Raw genomic sequence first — 14953 nt, 5'->3', positions numbered from 1 at the left:
GTGGCGGCCAGTTCTGCTGTCCGGTCCCAGTGGCCGCTCGCAGCCATCTGAGCTACTTCCCTCCTCGGCCATAATGCGGTGGCTCCGTGTCCAGGGCGTCGCAGCAGCGGTGAGGGAGTTGCTGGCACGATCCCCGACCCCCTCCTTCTCAACGCTCCTGTCTGTGCTGACCCGGGCCACACTCCCCACATGCTGTGAAAGGAACTCTCCCCCCAATTGGTCCCTTGAACTAATATAGTCATTCAATAAGATCACAACTGAACTGAACTTTATTTATAGAGCACTTTAAAAATAACCGCTGTTGCAACAAAGTGCTATACATGACTAATCATAAACATAAAACAAAACAATAAAGACAGTAAAAACAATAGAAACACTAAAACAGGAGCAAAGTCTCATGCAGGGTCAAAAGCCAAGGAATAGAAAAGGGTTTTAAGATTAGCTTTGAAAATGGACAGTGAAGGGGCCTGTCTAATGTGCAAAGGTAGAGTGTTCCATAATGTCGGAGCAGCAACAGAGAAGGCTCTATCCCCTCTGAGCTTCCGCTTCGACCTCGGTACCTCCAGGAGCAGCTGATCAGCTGACCCGAGGCACCGAGCAGGAGCGTAGGGATGAAGCAGCTCAGAGAGATAAGGCGGGGCGAGACCATTTAAAGATTTAAAAACAAATAAAAGAATCTTAAAATGAACTCTAAAGCACACAGGCAGCCAGTGGAGGGAGGCCAGAATAGGCGTTATGTGCTCCCTTTTACGTGTTCCAGTTAAAAGGCGAGCAGCAGCATTCTGAACCAACTGGAGACGTGCAAGGGAAGATTTGCTAACTCCAAAATAAAGTGCGTTCCTTTAGCCGACAACTGATTTAACTTGCCCGGGTGTGCTCCCGTTTTTCCCACCATCTCTCCACCTGCCATCACCCCCCACCCATTCAGTCAGTCAGGAGATCTGGAAGCTTTGAGCAAATTGAATTGTTACTTTATTTTTATTATTTATTTTTTATTTTTTTTGAGCGTGAGAAATTCTATATCCCGCCAGCCTTTTCCCCCCAAATATAGCAACTCAAAATGGGGGTGCGTCTTTGACGCATGTGCGTCTTCATTGCCAGGAAATACGGTAATTCAGAGCTTATTTGAGGTTGTAGTGTTTAATAGCCTGATGACCATAGGGAAGAAGCTGCTCCTGAATCTGGACATTCATTTTTTTCAGGTTCCTGTACCTTCTTCCAGATGGCAGGGGTAAAAAGAGTGTGTGATCAGAACCTGTGATGGACCTGGGCAGTGTTTGCAACTTTTTGCAGTCTTCATCACTCCTGGGCAAACAAGTTGCCGAACCAGGCTGTGATGCTACCAGTCAATAAACTTTCTACTGTACCAGAGAATCCACAGATATACCAAATCTCCGTAATCTTCTCAGGAAGCAGAGGTGTTGATGTGCGTTCTATATAATTGCATCAGTGTGCTGGGTCCAGGAAAGATCTTCAGAAATATGCACGCCCTGGAGTTTGGAGCTTTTGACTATCTCCTGTCGATTTGGATGGGTTTATGAGTCCTCATCCTTCCTTTTCCAAAGTCCACAATCAGTTCCTTGGTCTTACTGACATTGAGAGCCAGATTGTGTAGATTAGCTCTCTCTAGTGGCAGCATGCTGTAAGGTTGCATATCGCATGCTCCCTTAACTTAACTCCTTGCTACCACTCTTTCAATATTACTTAATTTCAAGACACGGAATAATCTCTTTTAAAATGTTGGTAACACTTTTATACACTTCAACCGTGTAAAGGATGGAGACAAGAGCAAAAAAAAACCTCTCCAAGGAAGGAGTGTGGTGAAGGCGTGGCTTCTGGCTCCACTAACTTAGAAGCCAGAAACCATATCGAAAATGAGTGAAGAAATGGACAGAAGATTCTGCAGTTTGGAAGGAATGATGAAAGGAGTTTTGGAGCAAATTGGGACAATGCTATAAATTATGCCCCTAGAATGTTAAAGGAGACTTTCCACATCGAGCAGTTTGAAAATCTTCCAATTTTGGATAACGCACACAGGGTTGGGAAGAAACCCGGTTTCAAAGACAAACCGAGACATCTGATTGTTCGGTTTCACTTTATGCATTTGATGGAAAATATCCTCCGAGCAGCAAAAAAAGTTGGGCATGGTTGAAGTTGAAGAATGCAAGTTTCGGATTGTTCCTGATTACAGCCGTGAGCTTATGGGACTGAGAACGCCTTTCTATAAGGTCATGTCCGAGTTATTTAAGAAGCATCTACGCCCTGCTCTGCTCTACCCAGCCAGACTGCGAATTCTCCCCATATCCCCTGACCGCTATTTTTAAGAGCCCTATCTAGCTCGCTCTTGAAAGCATCCAGAGAACCCTCCGAGGCAGAGAATTCCACAGACTCACCACTCTCTGTGAGAAAAAGTGTTTCCTCGTCTCCGTTCTAAATGGCTTACTCCTTATTCTTAAACTGTGGCCCCTGGTTCTGGACTCCCCCAACATCGGGAACATGTTTCCTGCCTCTAGCGTGTCCAAACCCTTAACAATCTTATATCTTTCAATGAGATGCCCTCTCATCCTTCTAGACTCCAGAGTGTACAAGCCAAGCTGCTTCATTCTCTCAGCAGATGACAATCCCGCCATCCGGGAATTAACCTTGTAAACCTACGCTGCACTCCCTCAATAGCAAGAATGTCCTTCCTCAAATTAGGGGGCCATAACTGCACACAATACTCCAGGTGTGGTCTCACTAGGGCTCTGTACAACTGCAGAAGGACCTCTTTGCTCCTATACTCGACTCCTCTTGTTATAAAGGCCAACATGCCATTCGTTTTCTTCACTGCCTGCTTATACCTGCATGCTTACTTTCATAGACTGATGTACAAGGACACCCAGATCCCATCGTACTTCCTCATGTCAGCACTCTACCCCCAAAACCATGTGCCCTAATTTTGCCCACCAATCTCCTTTGTGGGACCTTATCAAATGCTTTTTTGAAAGTCCAGGTACACTACATCCACTGGCTCTCCCTTGTCCATTTTCCTAGTTACATCTTCAAAAAATTCCAGAAGATTAGTCAAGCATGATTTCCCCTTAGTAAATCCATGCTGACTCGGACCGATCCTGTTACTGCTATCCAAATGTTTGCTATCTCATCTTTTATAATTGACTCCAGCATCTTCCCCACCACCGATGTCTGCAGCTCCTAAGTCCGCAGGCGAGCCGGTCAGAGTCACAGGACCCCGCGCTGTCCATCAGCGCCGCCCGCGTTGGGAGCTCCGCAAACCGCAGCTCCAGGATGTCGGTGCAGCAGGTCCAGCACTCCGGGCTCCAGACGGCGACCCCCGGTAAGGCATCGCCAGCCCCGCGATGTTCCAGCGCTGTCCCGCCGCTGCTGGAGCTCCGGTCGATCCCGGCAGGAAAGGCCGCGCCAATCCAGGTAGGTAGGCCGCTGTGGGGGGAGGGGGGGGGGAGCGAGGACGCGACTCGAATAATAGTCGCGTCCTCACCAGGAAGCGGCTGAAGGACGGTATCCCCCGCACCGTGCCCTCTTCCCCCACATAAAAACACAAAAAAACACAAAAAGACACACTTTTCAAACTAAATAAACAAAAAAACAAAAAGATACCGGGCTGTAGGTGGAGGCTGCTGACACCAGTGCCACTGGAAGTACAACACATGAGTGAATAAAGTGAATTTTACTTCGGAGTCACGTGAGGGACTCCATGAAAGAAACCCGCTTACGACGCATGCGTGTCATATCGCATACACGCATTGAAGGAGTCAGAAGTGGGAGACGACGTCTCCCTAGAGAGAAAGGCAAAGAAGCAGGTAAGAGACTGCAAAATTTTTCCACTTACCTTGCAGGTAGGAAATACAAGAAGCTGCAGGAGCTGGAGGGAGACTGTAGAAATGTTGCAGCCAGAACCAGCCAGCAGCAGCCGTTAGCGCGAACCCTCTGGAGGGGATTCCCAAACGGCTATTTTTAGCACAGAACAGCTGTGCCCGACGTTGCTCCCCGCACCGGCAAGACACTGCTGCCGGGCGGGAAACTAAGCTACACGGCCCGGGGAGTTTCTAGACCAAGTCGGGTCTATTTTTAGACGCAGTCGTTCGGCGCTCCGCAGCTGATTAAAGCAGCTGCACCACCCGGGGAGAGAGAGAGAGCTGACATCGGGGACAGCAGCCCATGGACCTGTGCTACGGGGTCCGTGGGGCTGCGGGAGGAAGGACGTTCCTCCGAAAACGGCAGGCTGAAAACCAGTACAGGTAAGAACAAATTTCCCTTACCTTTTTTGGTGCTTTTTCCAGAGTGCTTGCTGTATTTCTGAAGAGACTGGTGTGTTGCTGAACAGCAGGGAGCCACCTAAGGAAGGCAGGCCACAGCCACAGGTCGTTACTGGTGGGATGCTGAACAGCAGGGAGCCAGCTACTGATGTCAGTATAGAGCTGAAGGGCTGTTGTTTAATGACCAGCAGCAGCCAGCTATAAATGTCGGCACCAGCATCTCCCAGATGGGAGCGAGTGCCAAACTTCACCCTAAATGGGTAGAGGTGCCCGTGAGGACCAGGACCATGGGGAACGGTCCAGTGCCCGTAGGCATGAGGACGGGCTGTGGGATATACCGCGTGCGACTAGTGCCCGAGAGCACCAAGGTCGGCAGGAGCGGTCCCATATATTAAGCACCCGCGACGACGAGTGCCCGAGAGCATGTAAGTCGGCTGGAGCGGTTTGCTGGAGTAAAATTCTCCATATTGGCAGGCTCCGGGATTGGAGGTAGCCACAGTGGGCAAATAATAATATAAGTCCCACAGCAGTTTCCCATATGGGCTGCATGAAATGTCGGACGCCTCTTAGGAGGGTATGGAAGGTCTGACGGGGTAAAGCCTGAGCAGGTGATGGAGCCACTGTCCCCTATTGAAGGGGGGGAAAACAACCTGCCGAACATGATGAGCAGTACTGCCAGCAGAACTCACGGAGAATGATTGCGAGAGGATGGCTGTGAGTATTGAAGGACTGTGTGTCCACCCATCAACTTCAAGCTAATATTTTGCTGAAGTATTGGCAAGGCTTCTATACCCCGGAATATTGTGGTGCTCTTAATGTAGCCATTGTCACAGGTGCATTTGCAGACATGTTGGGAAGGCCGTTAGGAGTTGGGAAAATCCGTAATACTCTGAAAGGTCTCATGGCGGGCATAACAGCTTTGGGCCGCATGTTAAATAAGGTGTACAATATTAGTGACCACAAGGATGCCATTAGCACTATTTTTTTGGAATGTGCAGTTTGAAGGGCCATTAAGCCAGCTCTAGACCCTAGTTCGCTATACTATGTAAGCAAAGGGCTATACACCCCGTTATTTGGGGGGGGAGACCTGTCTAAACAGGTAAAGAATTGGCGAGGAGGCTTCACTTTGGGGCTGATTAAAGCATCCAAAGGTTATCTGGGGAAGACATTAACCTCATGTGCATCCTAAGCGAGGTAGTGTTTTTGTATTATACTACAAAGAATTGGGCAGAGGTACCCAGCAGCAGCGTCCTGTTTAGGGTTTGGGCCGGGACGACCACTGTGGAAGATGCATAAGTAACATTAACCATTAGGCTCTCCACAACCGCATATGAAACCAAGAAAAATAACTTGGTTACCACCAATACCATGGAGGTAGGTGAATTTGGGGCTCCAGCATTAATAGGGAGCACGGAAGTTGGAGGGATATTGCAACTTCATGTTGAAGCGTGGTGTAATATATCTATGGACAGATATATCCTTAGCAGTTTTAAGGGATATCTGATAGAGTTTCTACACAAACAAAACCCTCCAGTACAACATATACCGGACAGATACATGCTGGTAATGGAATAAACCAAACCTGAACAACAGGATTTGTCTAAAATATCTTTATTAGAAATAAGAAAGATGGGGGTTGCCGTATTATTATGGATTATCAATACTTCACAATGTTGTGCAATATATTCATTTTAAAAATGGATATTTTTAGCAGTGCTAAAGACTTAGTGTTCAGCAGGCTACTGTATGGCAAGTATTAATCTTTAAGATCCTTGCTACTCAATATCCAACAGGGGGAAATATTGTAAACCAGCGTTGGGACTGCTGCAATACCAAAATCATAGAGTAATGGTATAGTTGGATGATATCCTTATTGTGGGAATAACTTATGAATCGGCATGTTAGCCAGTGGTTGCCACTAAACAATTGTTTGAACAGCTGGGATTCATTATCCATCCACTTAAGTCAAAATTGACAACATTAACACATTTAATATGTTAATGACTTTACTAATATGGAAAGCCACAGAGTTTTATGGGTGCATATATTATAGAGGTCATTTATTTTGGCCAATGGGGAAAATGATAGAAGCTATAAAAGAATTACAATGTGGGGAACACAATGTTAAGTATTGCTCCAAACCCAATAGTTATTCACAACCCGTCTGTGCTATTACAAACAGACGCCAGTGCAATTGGTTATGGTACAATTGATACCATCTCGAGCTATGGGGGAGATGGAATATATAAGAAGCTAACCTACATAACACTAAGGGTTAGAAATGTTAAGTGCATTTCATGGGCAAAAAGCTTATTGCTCAGGAATGAAACTGCAGCATGCTAGATGGTAGATAGATAATACCTCGGTGATGGCATATTTAAGTCATATGGGTGGAAAGATATCACCAGCTTGTGATGAATTGGCAAATTAAAGTTGGGAATGGTGTGTCCAAAGGAATATTTGGTTATGGGCTACATATCTACCAGGGATACTAAATCAGTGGCAGACACCAGGCCACGAAAAATTATTGGAAGTACTAAATGGATGTTGGATAGATGGAATTTGCTAAAATCAGTAAAGTAGGTAAGGCCGGATATTAGAATTGCATCCGGGGTTAAATCACCAGTTACCGAGGTATGTATCATTGATACCAGATCCTGAGGCAGAAGCTACAGATGCTGTTTTTCACTGCACTACGGGAGGGGTTTCCATTTATGTATTACCTCCTTGTCTAGTTATAAATTTGGGGTACGAAGGGACATTCAACAGGAATCGGCATTGGGATGTCTTAGTACCTGATTGGCTTACCCAACTATGGTTTTCCCGGGGTACAGGACATGGTGCTGGAACTATGTATAACGATAGCCGTAGTCCTAAGTTGCTGGAGCATCCAGTAACTGAGGATAGCTATCCATGTCATAGTAAATATTGATTTAGTAGGTTGTAGACTCTATAACACCGCTATGGGTCATGGGGCTATCGATAGAACTGTGGACATGATCACAGCAGCACGAAGAAGGTCTACTCTATAACAGTATTTAGGTCCTATTAAAATGGACTAATTACTGCCATGATAACTTTCTGGACCACAGAAATAAGGATGTTCCGGGGGTGCTACAGTTGCTTACCAGCCTGCAATATCGAGGACTGTGTTTCAGCACTGTGAATAATGCCGAAAGTGCATTGTCAAGTTATTAATGGCAAGAAACAGTAACATAACTATATTTGGAATGTAAGTGTGGCTTTGATCTTGCTAAGAAATTGGTCGCCGGCTACAGCGTTAAATCTGGATAACTAACTAGAAATGGTATGCTGATAGCGCTAGTCATAGTGTATAAGCTCCAGTTATTGCTAAAAGTAAGACTGGATGGCTTCACTATTGCGGCACGAAGATTGAGGTTTGTGATCCAGGACCGTATTATTAAACAAAATAGGCCAGGATTAGCGGGGCAGGTCATAGAATTGATGGCCTACCCGGAGGACAATGCTTCTGTATAGTAAAGTACGGTTTTGTTATACAGTAAGAAAAAAGGCTATCAGAGGCAAGGAATTGGCGTTTAATCAGCTTTAAGATACTGTACCATAGAGTGTAACGCATATCCCATATTTCTGCCACCGCGAAATGGTCTGATAGGCGGGAGTGGACAATAACATATTTAATTTTCACCCCACCAGGGCTGCAGCTACATCTGCAGCAAAACGCCTTGATGTATCCATGGACCAAATCATCAGGATTGCAGGATGGTTGTTGGAGAATACGTTTCAGAAATGTTAACAAACCAGTTAGCAGTATGGGAACGTGTTTTCGGGGACCAATTTTAAGTTCTGTATGATAATTTATCCCTGAAGAATACAGGGTTATGATTTCAATTAATTCGATATTATTTATCATTTCCATTAAATAATTGGTATGAATGCTTTGAATATAATTAACAATTTCTCTCTAACTACCAAGGCAGTTGTGAAGCATGGACTCGTTTCCACGGCATGAGGTCACAGAGCTTTGAAATCTTTCATGGAGTCCCTCACGTGACTCCGAAGTAAAATAGTAAGATTAAACGAGAACTTACCAGTTTGAAGTTTGATCTGTATTTTATGAGGAGGAACGTTGAGGGAATACATGCCCTCCGCTCCCACCCTCATAGGGTCAAATCTTGAGCTGGTATCTCTTTGATAATCTTGCTATTTTAGGTCAATATAGGGTATCTGTGACCTCACACCGCTGCTTTGAAGGATGACACGCATGCGTCGTAAGCGGGTTTCTTTCATGTATTCCCTCAACGTTCCTCCTCATAAAATACAGATCAAACTTCAAACTGGTAAGTTCTCGTTTAATCTTACTATTAAATGTATCTTGTATCTTGTAAACAATTCCAGGTCCCAGCCTACATTCCAGACCACCAGTGTTTCCAACAATAACTAGAATCCCAGCATAAGCTCCCAGTATCTCATAGATAACCTTGAGGATGTCAACACCAAATCCATGGATAATGAGAACTCAGTGTACTTGCAAGTCAGATGTCGAAGCATTGGGATTTTTAAATGATAGGATAATGGATTATTGGGGTTTTACTGTACAGTCCTGGCTGGCGCATGGAACAGACTTGGCTGGACAGTATGATCGGAGACCCACAGAGCTATTCTAATGCTTAGGCCTAATTAACACACTCCAGGAATAACAACTGCCAAAGAGAGATGCCAGACGAGAACTAGTTGAGTATGGTAGGTACTGCTGCAAGGGACCCAAACTAATGGAAATTAAATTATATCAAGGTTAAAAAATATGATCAGTGGCAATATATTTCAATAGGCTGAATTTTAAAAATTAGATGTCCATAATACACAATTTAAAAATAAGCATATTAGCAGAATATCAACCTCCTATGGATTGAAGCATGAAACTTACCAAGAAGAATGCTGCTAATATAAATGGGCTCAATGAAATGACAAAGTAATGCTCCTTGAATTCCAAGCACCTCCCAACGAGTCAGCTTGTCACTGGCAGACATGCTACACATTCTAGCACCAGTTACTTCAGCACTGCAATGACTTGTTGAAAACACTTTTCCATCCAAAATAACATGAAGTTCCATTTCTTTATTTGTATGGTATGTTGATATTGAATGAGGAGCCAAATGCCTGTGCATATAAAAACATAGCATATTATTAATACAAGTAAAAATAATGCAATTAATGTAAAATAAGGCGAGTCAGTAATCTTATAGGAAATAAAGGAAAAAAGATAGATTACCAAATTGAGTGCAAATAATATCTGGATTAAGAAATCAAGTTGCATGGGGCTGAGGTGGAGAATGAACGAGGTCCAGATTTTGCTGTCATTGGCAAGCATTGCAGCAACAGAAACATCTGGAAATTGGGTGAAGGATTTGTTGAGGTCAAGGTCAGGATTAGCAAAAAGATTTGCCATATTGTAACAAGATCAAATGCCAGTTTCTGCCAAACTGAAATCTTTTATTGGCCGCGCACTCTTGAAACTTTCTGGGTTGATTAGAAAGTAAATTAAAATGTGTATTACATACTATGTGATAATTTAGAAAAACTGATGGTCTGGCCCAAAGTCCTGAGTATGACGAATCAACAGAGTTTTACTGTGACAATGAAACTATATCATATACAACTTAATAAGATTTTATTAATTTGATACATCCTTGTCATGGCCACTTACAGCTGTTTAATCTGAGCAGCCCCCTTTGGCAGCTGATTCAAATAGAGATGAAAGTTTGTACGATCCTTAACAATGAGAACTTTTCTTCCAGAATCGTTGCAAAAAATGGACTGGCTCACCACATCAGGATTTTTGTTGTAGAACATTAGGAGATGTCTGTAGAGATACCTGAAAATTGCATAAGTATACATGAAACAATGAATTTCACCAACACAACAAACTCTAATGCAATTGTTCTATGCTTGGACCCCATGTAAGAAAATATTTAAATGTGAATGCACCATTAGAAATCACATTAAGTAGTGTCTTGAGGAAATACTTCAATATTTCAGTGGATGGACAAGATGAGGTGAAAAGCTGCAGATGTAACATTGTTATTTGAGAAAGAAGAGTTGGGAGGGATGGAAGGATCAGTTCTCCAAGTACTTGCACAAGGAAGCAGGAAAATGTAGGTTACACAAAAAAGCTGGAGAAACTCAGCGGGTGCAGCAGCATCTATGGAGCGAAGGAAATAGGCTTTCAAGCAGGAAAATGTAGTCTTTCAGGTGCAACTATTTGGGTGCTGCAGGGACAGTGGTGGAGTCTCGGCTATTTACAACCAGAGATCATTCCATAGTGGAAACAAATGCGTATATTAGATTCAAACATGTCAACAATGCAAGGATCAAACAGTAAATATGATATAATAGAATACAGGCAGGTTAAGTGGTTAAGCAAAAAAAATGTATTAGTAATGTATTAACAAGTCATTAATAGATACAGAAACGTAAAGCAGCAAATACAGGAATAGACTGTAAAATAAACAGAAATACCTTCTGGGCAAAATTAATATTTAACAGATAATAAGATAGGTTTGAACCAAGTGGCAACCACAATGGGAAGCTATTTATAGATACAGAGGGCATGACTAAAACAGTAAATGAGTAATCTATGCGTCTCCACCAAGGAAGATGATGACGCTATCAGAGTCTAAGAGATAGTTGAGGTACACAATAGGCTTGATGGAAAGATGCACAAGTTTACAATGCAATACATTCTATATTGTTGAGAGGATGAAAATCGCAGTGGTAATAACCATAGTCGATGGATGATCCAAAGATTCAGAGAGTAGTCTCAGAGGATAGGAGACTTGAATGTTACACATTTAATCAAAAACAAAAGTCAATCTAACCTTAGTGATTAGGAACATAAAGAATCAATAATCTGGGATGGTGGGGTGGGAGACAGTGGAGATATTCCTCTGGTCATGAACTAATAAATGGACATTTATCAGGGATTGGAAAAAGATAAATTGCATTGGAGACAAATGGATGGAGTTTTTAGTGAAATGACTGAGGGATTGTTGAGGATGATGGACAAGGTACATGGATGGGAAAGGTTTGGAGGGATGTGTCTAATGCAGCCCTTTGACCCTACTCGTCCATGCCGACCAAAATGCCCCATTTATCTGGTCCCATTTGGCTGCGTTGGCCCATATCCCTCTAAACCTTTTCTATCCATGTATCTGTCCAAAAGTCTTTTAAATTATGTTATTGTGCCTCAACGTAGCTCACCCAGAGTAAAAAAGTCGACCCTCAGGTTTTTATTACATTTTGCCCCTCACCTAAAAAATGTCCTCTTGTTTTGATTCCCTTACCCTGAGTAAATGAATCTGTAAATCTATCTTATCTATTCCCCTCGTGATTTTATACACCTCTATAAGATCACCCCTCAGCCTCCTGTGCTCCAAGGAATAAAGTCCTAGCCCGTTCCAACATTCCACAGTAGCTCAGCTCCTCAAGTCCTGGCAACATCCACGTAAATCGTCTCGGCCCACTTCAAGCTGCTTTCTTCTAGGCTTCGTATTGCAGGGTGACCGAAAATTAACGCAGTACTCCAAGTGTGGCTTCACCAACATCTTGTACAAGTGTAACATAATGTCCCAACTATGTGTGGAAAGGAACTGCAGATGCTGGTTTATACTGAAGATGGACACAAAGTGACATCCAGTCCCAATTTCTATACTCAAGCGACACAAATGCTGGAGTAACTCAGCGGGTCAGGCAGCATCTCTGGAGAAAATGGATAGCTGGCGTTTCAGGTCAGGATCCTTCTTCATATCGTGGGGGAGGAGGTGGGATAGAAGAACGACCCGTCTCCATGGCCACCCCCCACACCCTACTATCAGTCTGAAGGGCCCTGACCCAAAACAACACCTATTCATTCTCTCCAGAGATACTGCCTGACCCGATGCGCTAATCCAGCATTTTGTATCTATCTTCGATATAAATCAGCAGCTGCAGTTCCTTTTAGTTACATCCACGGTACGAGTTCAATCCAAGAGCTCTCCCGAGTTTAAAAAAAATCAAACTCGTGGTAAGCACGGAGAATGAACATAGCGGGTACGTCGGAGCTCGGGGATGTCTCTCAGCAGCTCGTTACGCTAACGGCAGGTACTCGGGAAGACACGCTAACGGCAGGTACTAGGGAAGACTCGCTAACGGCAGGTAAGCACTGGAAGACTCGTGAAGATTTTTTCAACTTGTTGAAAAATGTCCACAAGAGCCCAGAGTACCGACGAGTGGCCATTACCGTCAATCGCGAATCAGGGCAAACTCGGGAGAGCTCTTGGAATGAACAGTTTTTCACTGTAACTCAATAGATTACAATGATATACCTAAACTTTCCTTTCATAAGATATGATCCACACATTTACAGCCAATTAAGTACTGATTTTGAAGTATGGTTACTGTTTTTATGTAGGAAATAAAGCAGCCAGTATGCATAAAGTAACATCTGATGAACCTGTTAACTTGGATTATTTCCATAGATGATGCAGTGCTTCTAGCATCCTCCCCAAGGCCTTACCATTGGCCATTACAAAATGATCAGAACACTTATTTGGATGATATTGGGTGAAGCATGAACATTAGCCAGGATATACCAATGGAGAATTCGCTGCTAAAGAATCTAATTGGACAGCATATAAAAAGGCACTTCAGCCCATCACATTTATTCTAACCATCAAGTCTATCTATACTAATCCCATTTTTCTGCGTTCATTCCATATCCCTCCATGCTCTGCTCCTTCAGTACCTATTAATATTCGGACCAGATTAAATGTTCCTACTGTTCCTGTCTTCACCACCTCCTGATTGTGGACTTTAGAAGAGGAAGGCAGAGAATCCACAAATCTGTCTTCATCAGCCGGACGGTGGCGGAGAGTGCCAATAAATTCCTGGATATAGATATCTCTAAAAATCTATCCTGGACCCAGCACATTGATGTAATCATAAAGAAAACCCATCAACGCCTCTACTTCCTCGGAAGATTGAGAAGATGTGGTGTATTGACGAACATTCTCTGGAATGCTACAGGTGTACGGTAGAGAGCATATTGACTGGTTGCATCTCGGCCTGGTTTGGCAACTCAAACGCCCAGAAACAAAGGAGATTACAAAGTGGTGGACACTACATGGGAAGTGACTTCTCCACCATTGAAGGGATCTATAAGAGGCGCTGTCTCTAAAAGGCAGTCAGCAACATCAAGGACCCACATTGGGAAAAAGGTTTTGGAGTCTGAAAACTGTAATGTCCATGTTCAGGAACAGCTTCTTCCCAACAACCATCAAGCTATTGAACACTATGAATTCCAACTTAACGCCAAACTTCAATCTAACTGAATTGCACGACGAACTTTGTTTTCTTTTTTGTACTATATATTTTTTTAATTCATTGACCTCTATTGTATGTTTGTTGTGTTATCTATTGACTACTGTTTACACATACCTGTTGTGCTGCTGCAAGAAGAAATGTCATTGTTCCTTTGCGGGACACAAGACACTTGACATTCCAGATACAAACTGTGTATAAAATTTACTCATTGGATCTCCTCCTACTCACCCGAACCCATTGCCCTCTCGTTTTAGATAAGCTTACCATGGGAAACATTGGCTATCTATTCTGTTTGTGCCTCTCAATTTCATACACCTCTATCATGGCTACTTCTTGGCTTCCTTCACTCCAAAAAAAATACATTTAGCCTATCCAATCTCTCCTGATAATTCAAGCTCACCAATTCAGGTAACAACCTTGCAAACCTGATCTGCACCCTCTCTAGCTCAGCAAACTGACCACACTGCAATCACTGAATTGGGCCAAAAGGTTATGAAATTTTTTAATAATACTATAACTTTTTTCTTTTGTCTTATGTGGCTGTCATCTATGATGACACACCCACAATTTATTTTATCCATAGTTGTGGAGCACCATCTTTACCTTCTATATGACATCCAATTTAATAAGTGTTTGCAGCCTTATACATCTAATAATGAATTTACAATTTTGTATCCTTTACCTCAACAGAGAGCGTCTTGCGGTGACCACAGCATGGGAATCGTGAACAATTCGGCCTTCAGAATACAAGGGATCATTACAGTTCCTCTCTCCTGTTCCAATTGCAATGACTTCACAAGGCTGCCCATCTGAATTAAAAAAATAAAGTAACATTTTCCATAAAATTAGCTCTAAAGAACATATAGCAGAAAACTAGCTATTACACCAACATTTATTACTGTGATTGTGATTTGTTGCTATGAATCACCTCCCATCTCGATTTGACAAATCCATATCAGTTTGCATTTCTAATCGTCCTTTAACCTCACAGTTTGAATTGGACTTCATAGACCAAGTGGTTATTCATTCACTCCATATCAACCCAACAACCCCACCAAAATTACTTTATCCCAGGCATGCCTTATAATTTTTGGCTGCTACGGCCAGTGTATTGGGTTGAAGAACTAGCTAACTGGAAACAAATTGGTGTAATGGTCGGATGCAGTGATGGTGGAAAGTTGTTTTTCAGACGAGATGTTGTGCCTATCTAATCCTCTTAGAGAGCTAGACCCGTTGTTATTTGTTATTATTTAAATTATTTGGTTGAGAATGTACACGGCAAGGTTAGTTAGGTTGAATATGGCAGTAAAATGGGAGGTATTGTAGACAGTGAAAGTCGT

General features: G+C 43.1%; 1 protein-coding gene across 4 annotated transcripts in view; it reads right to left on the bottom strand.

Annotated features, from left to right (window-relative positions):
- The window catches only part of adad1 (adenosine deaminase domain containing 1 (testis-specific)), a 65133-nt gene that overhangs the window by 13534 nt on the left and 36646 nt on the right, over positions 1-14953 (bottom strand). For all 4 annotated transcript variants that reach the window (XM_055647219.1, XM_055647239.1, XM_055647227.1 and 1 more), the window contains exons 7-9: positions 14296-14422; positions 9961-10128; positions 9181-9413 (exon numbers count right to left, since the gene is read on the bottom strand). In XM_055647219.1, the coding sequence (XP_055503194.1) occupies positions 9181-9413; positions 9961-10128; positions 14296-14422 (528 nt within the window). The remainder of the gene's footprint in view (positions 1-9180; positions 9414-9960; positions 10129-14295; positions 14423-14953) is intronic.

This window comes from Leucoraja erinacea, chromosome 1 (genome assembly GCF_028641065.1).
Source record: "Leucoraja erinacea ecotype New England chromosome 1, Leri_hhj_1, whole genome shotgun sequence".
NCBI lineage: Eukaryota > Metazoa > Chordata > Chondrichthyes > Rajiformes > Rajidae > Leucoraja > Leucoraja erinaceus.
The sequence above is the reverse complement of the archived record's forward strand: the minus strand, read 5'-3'. Positions and strand labels throughout refer to the sequence as shown.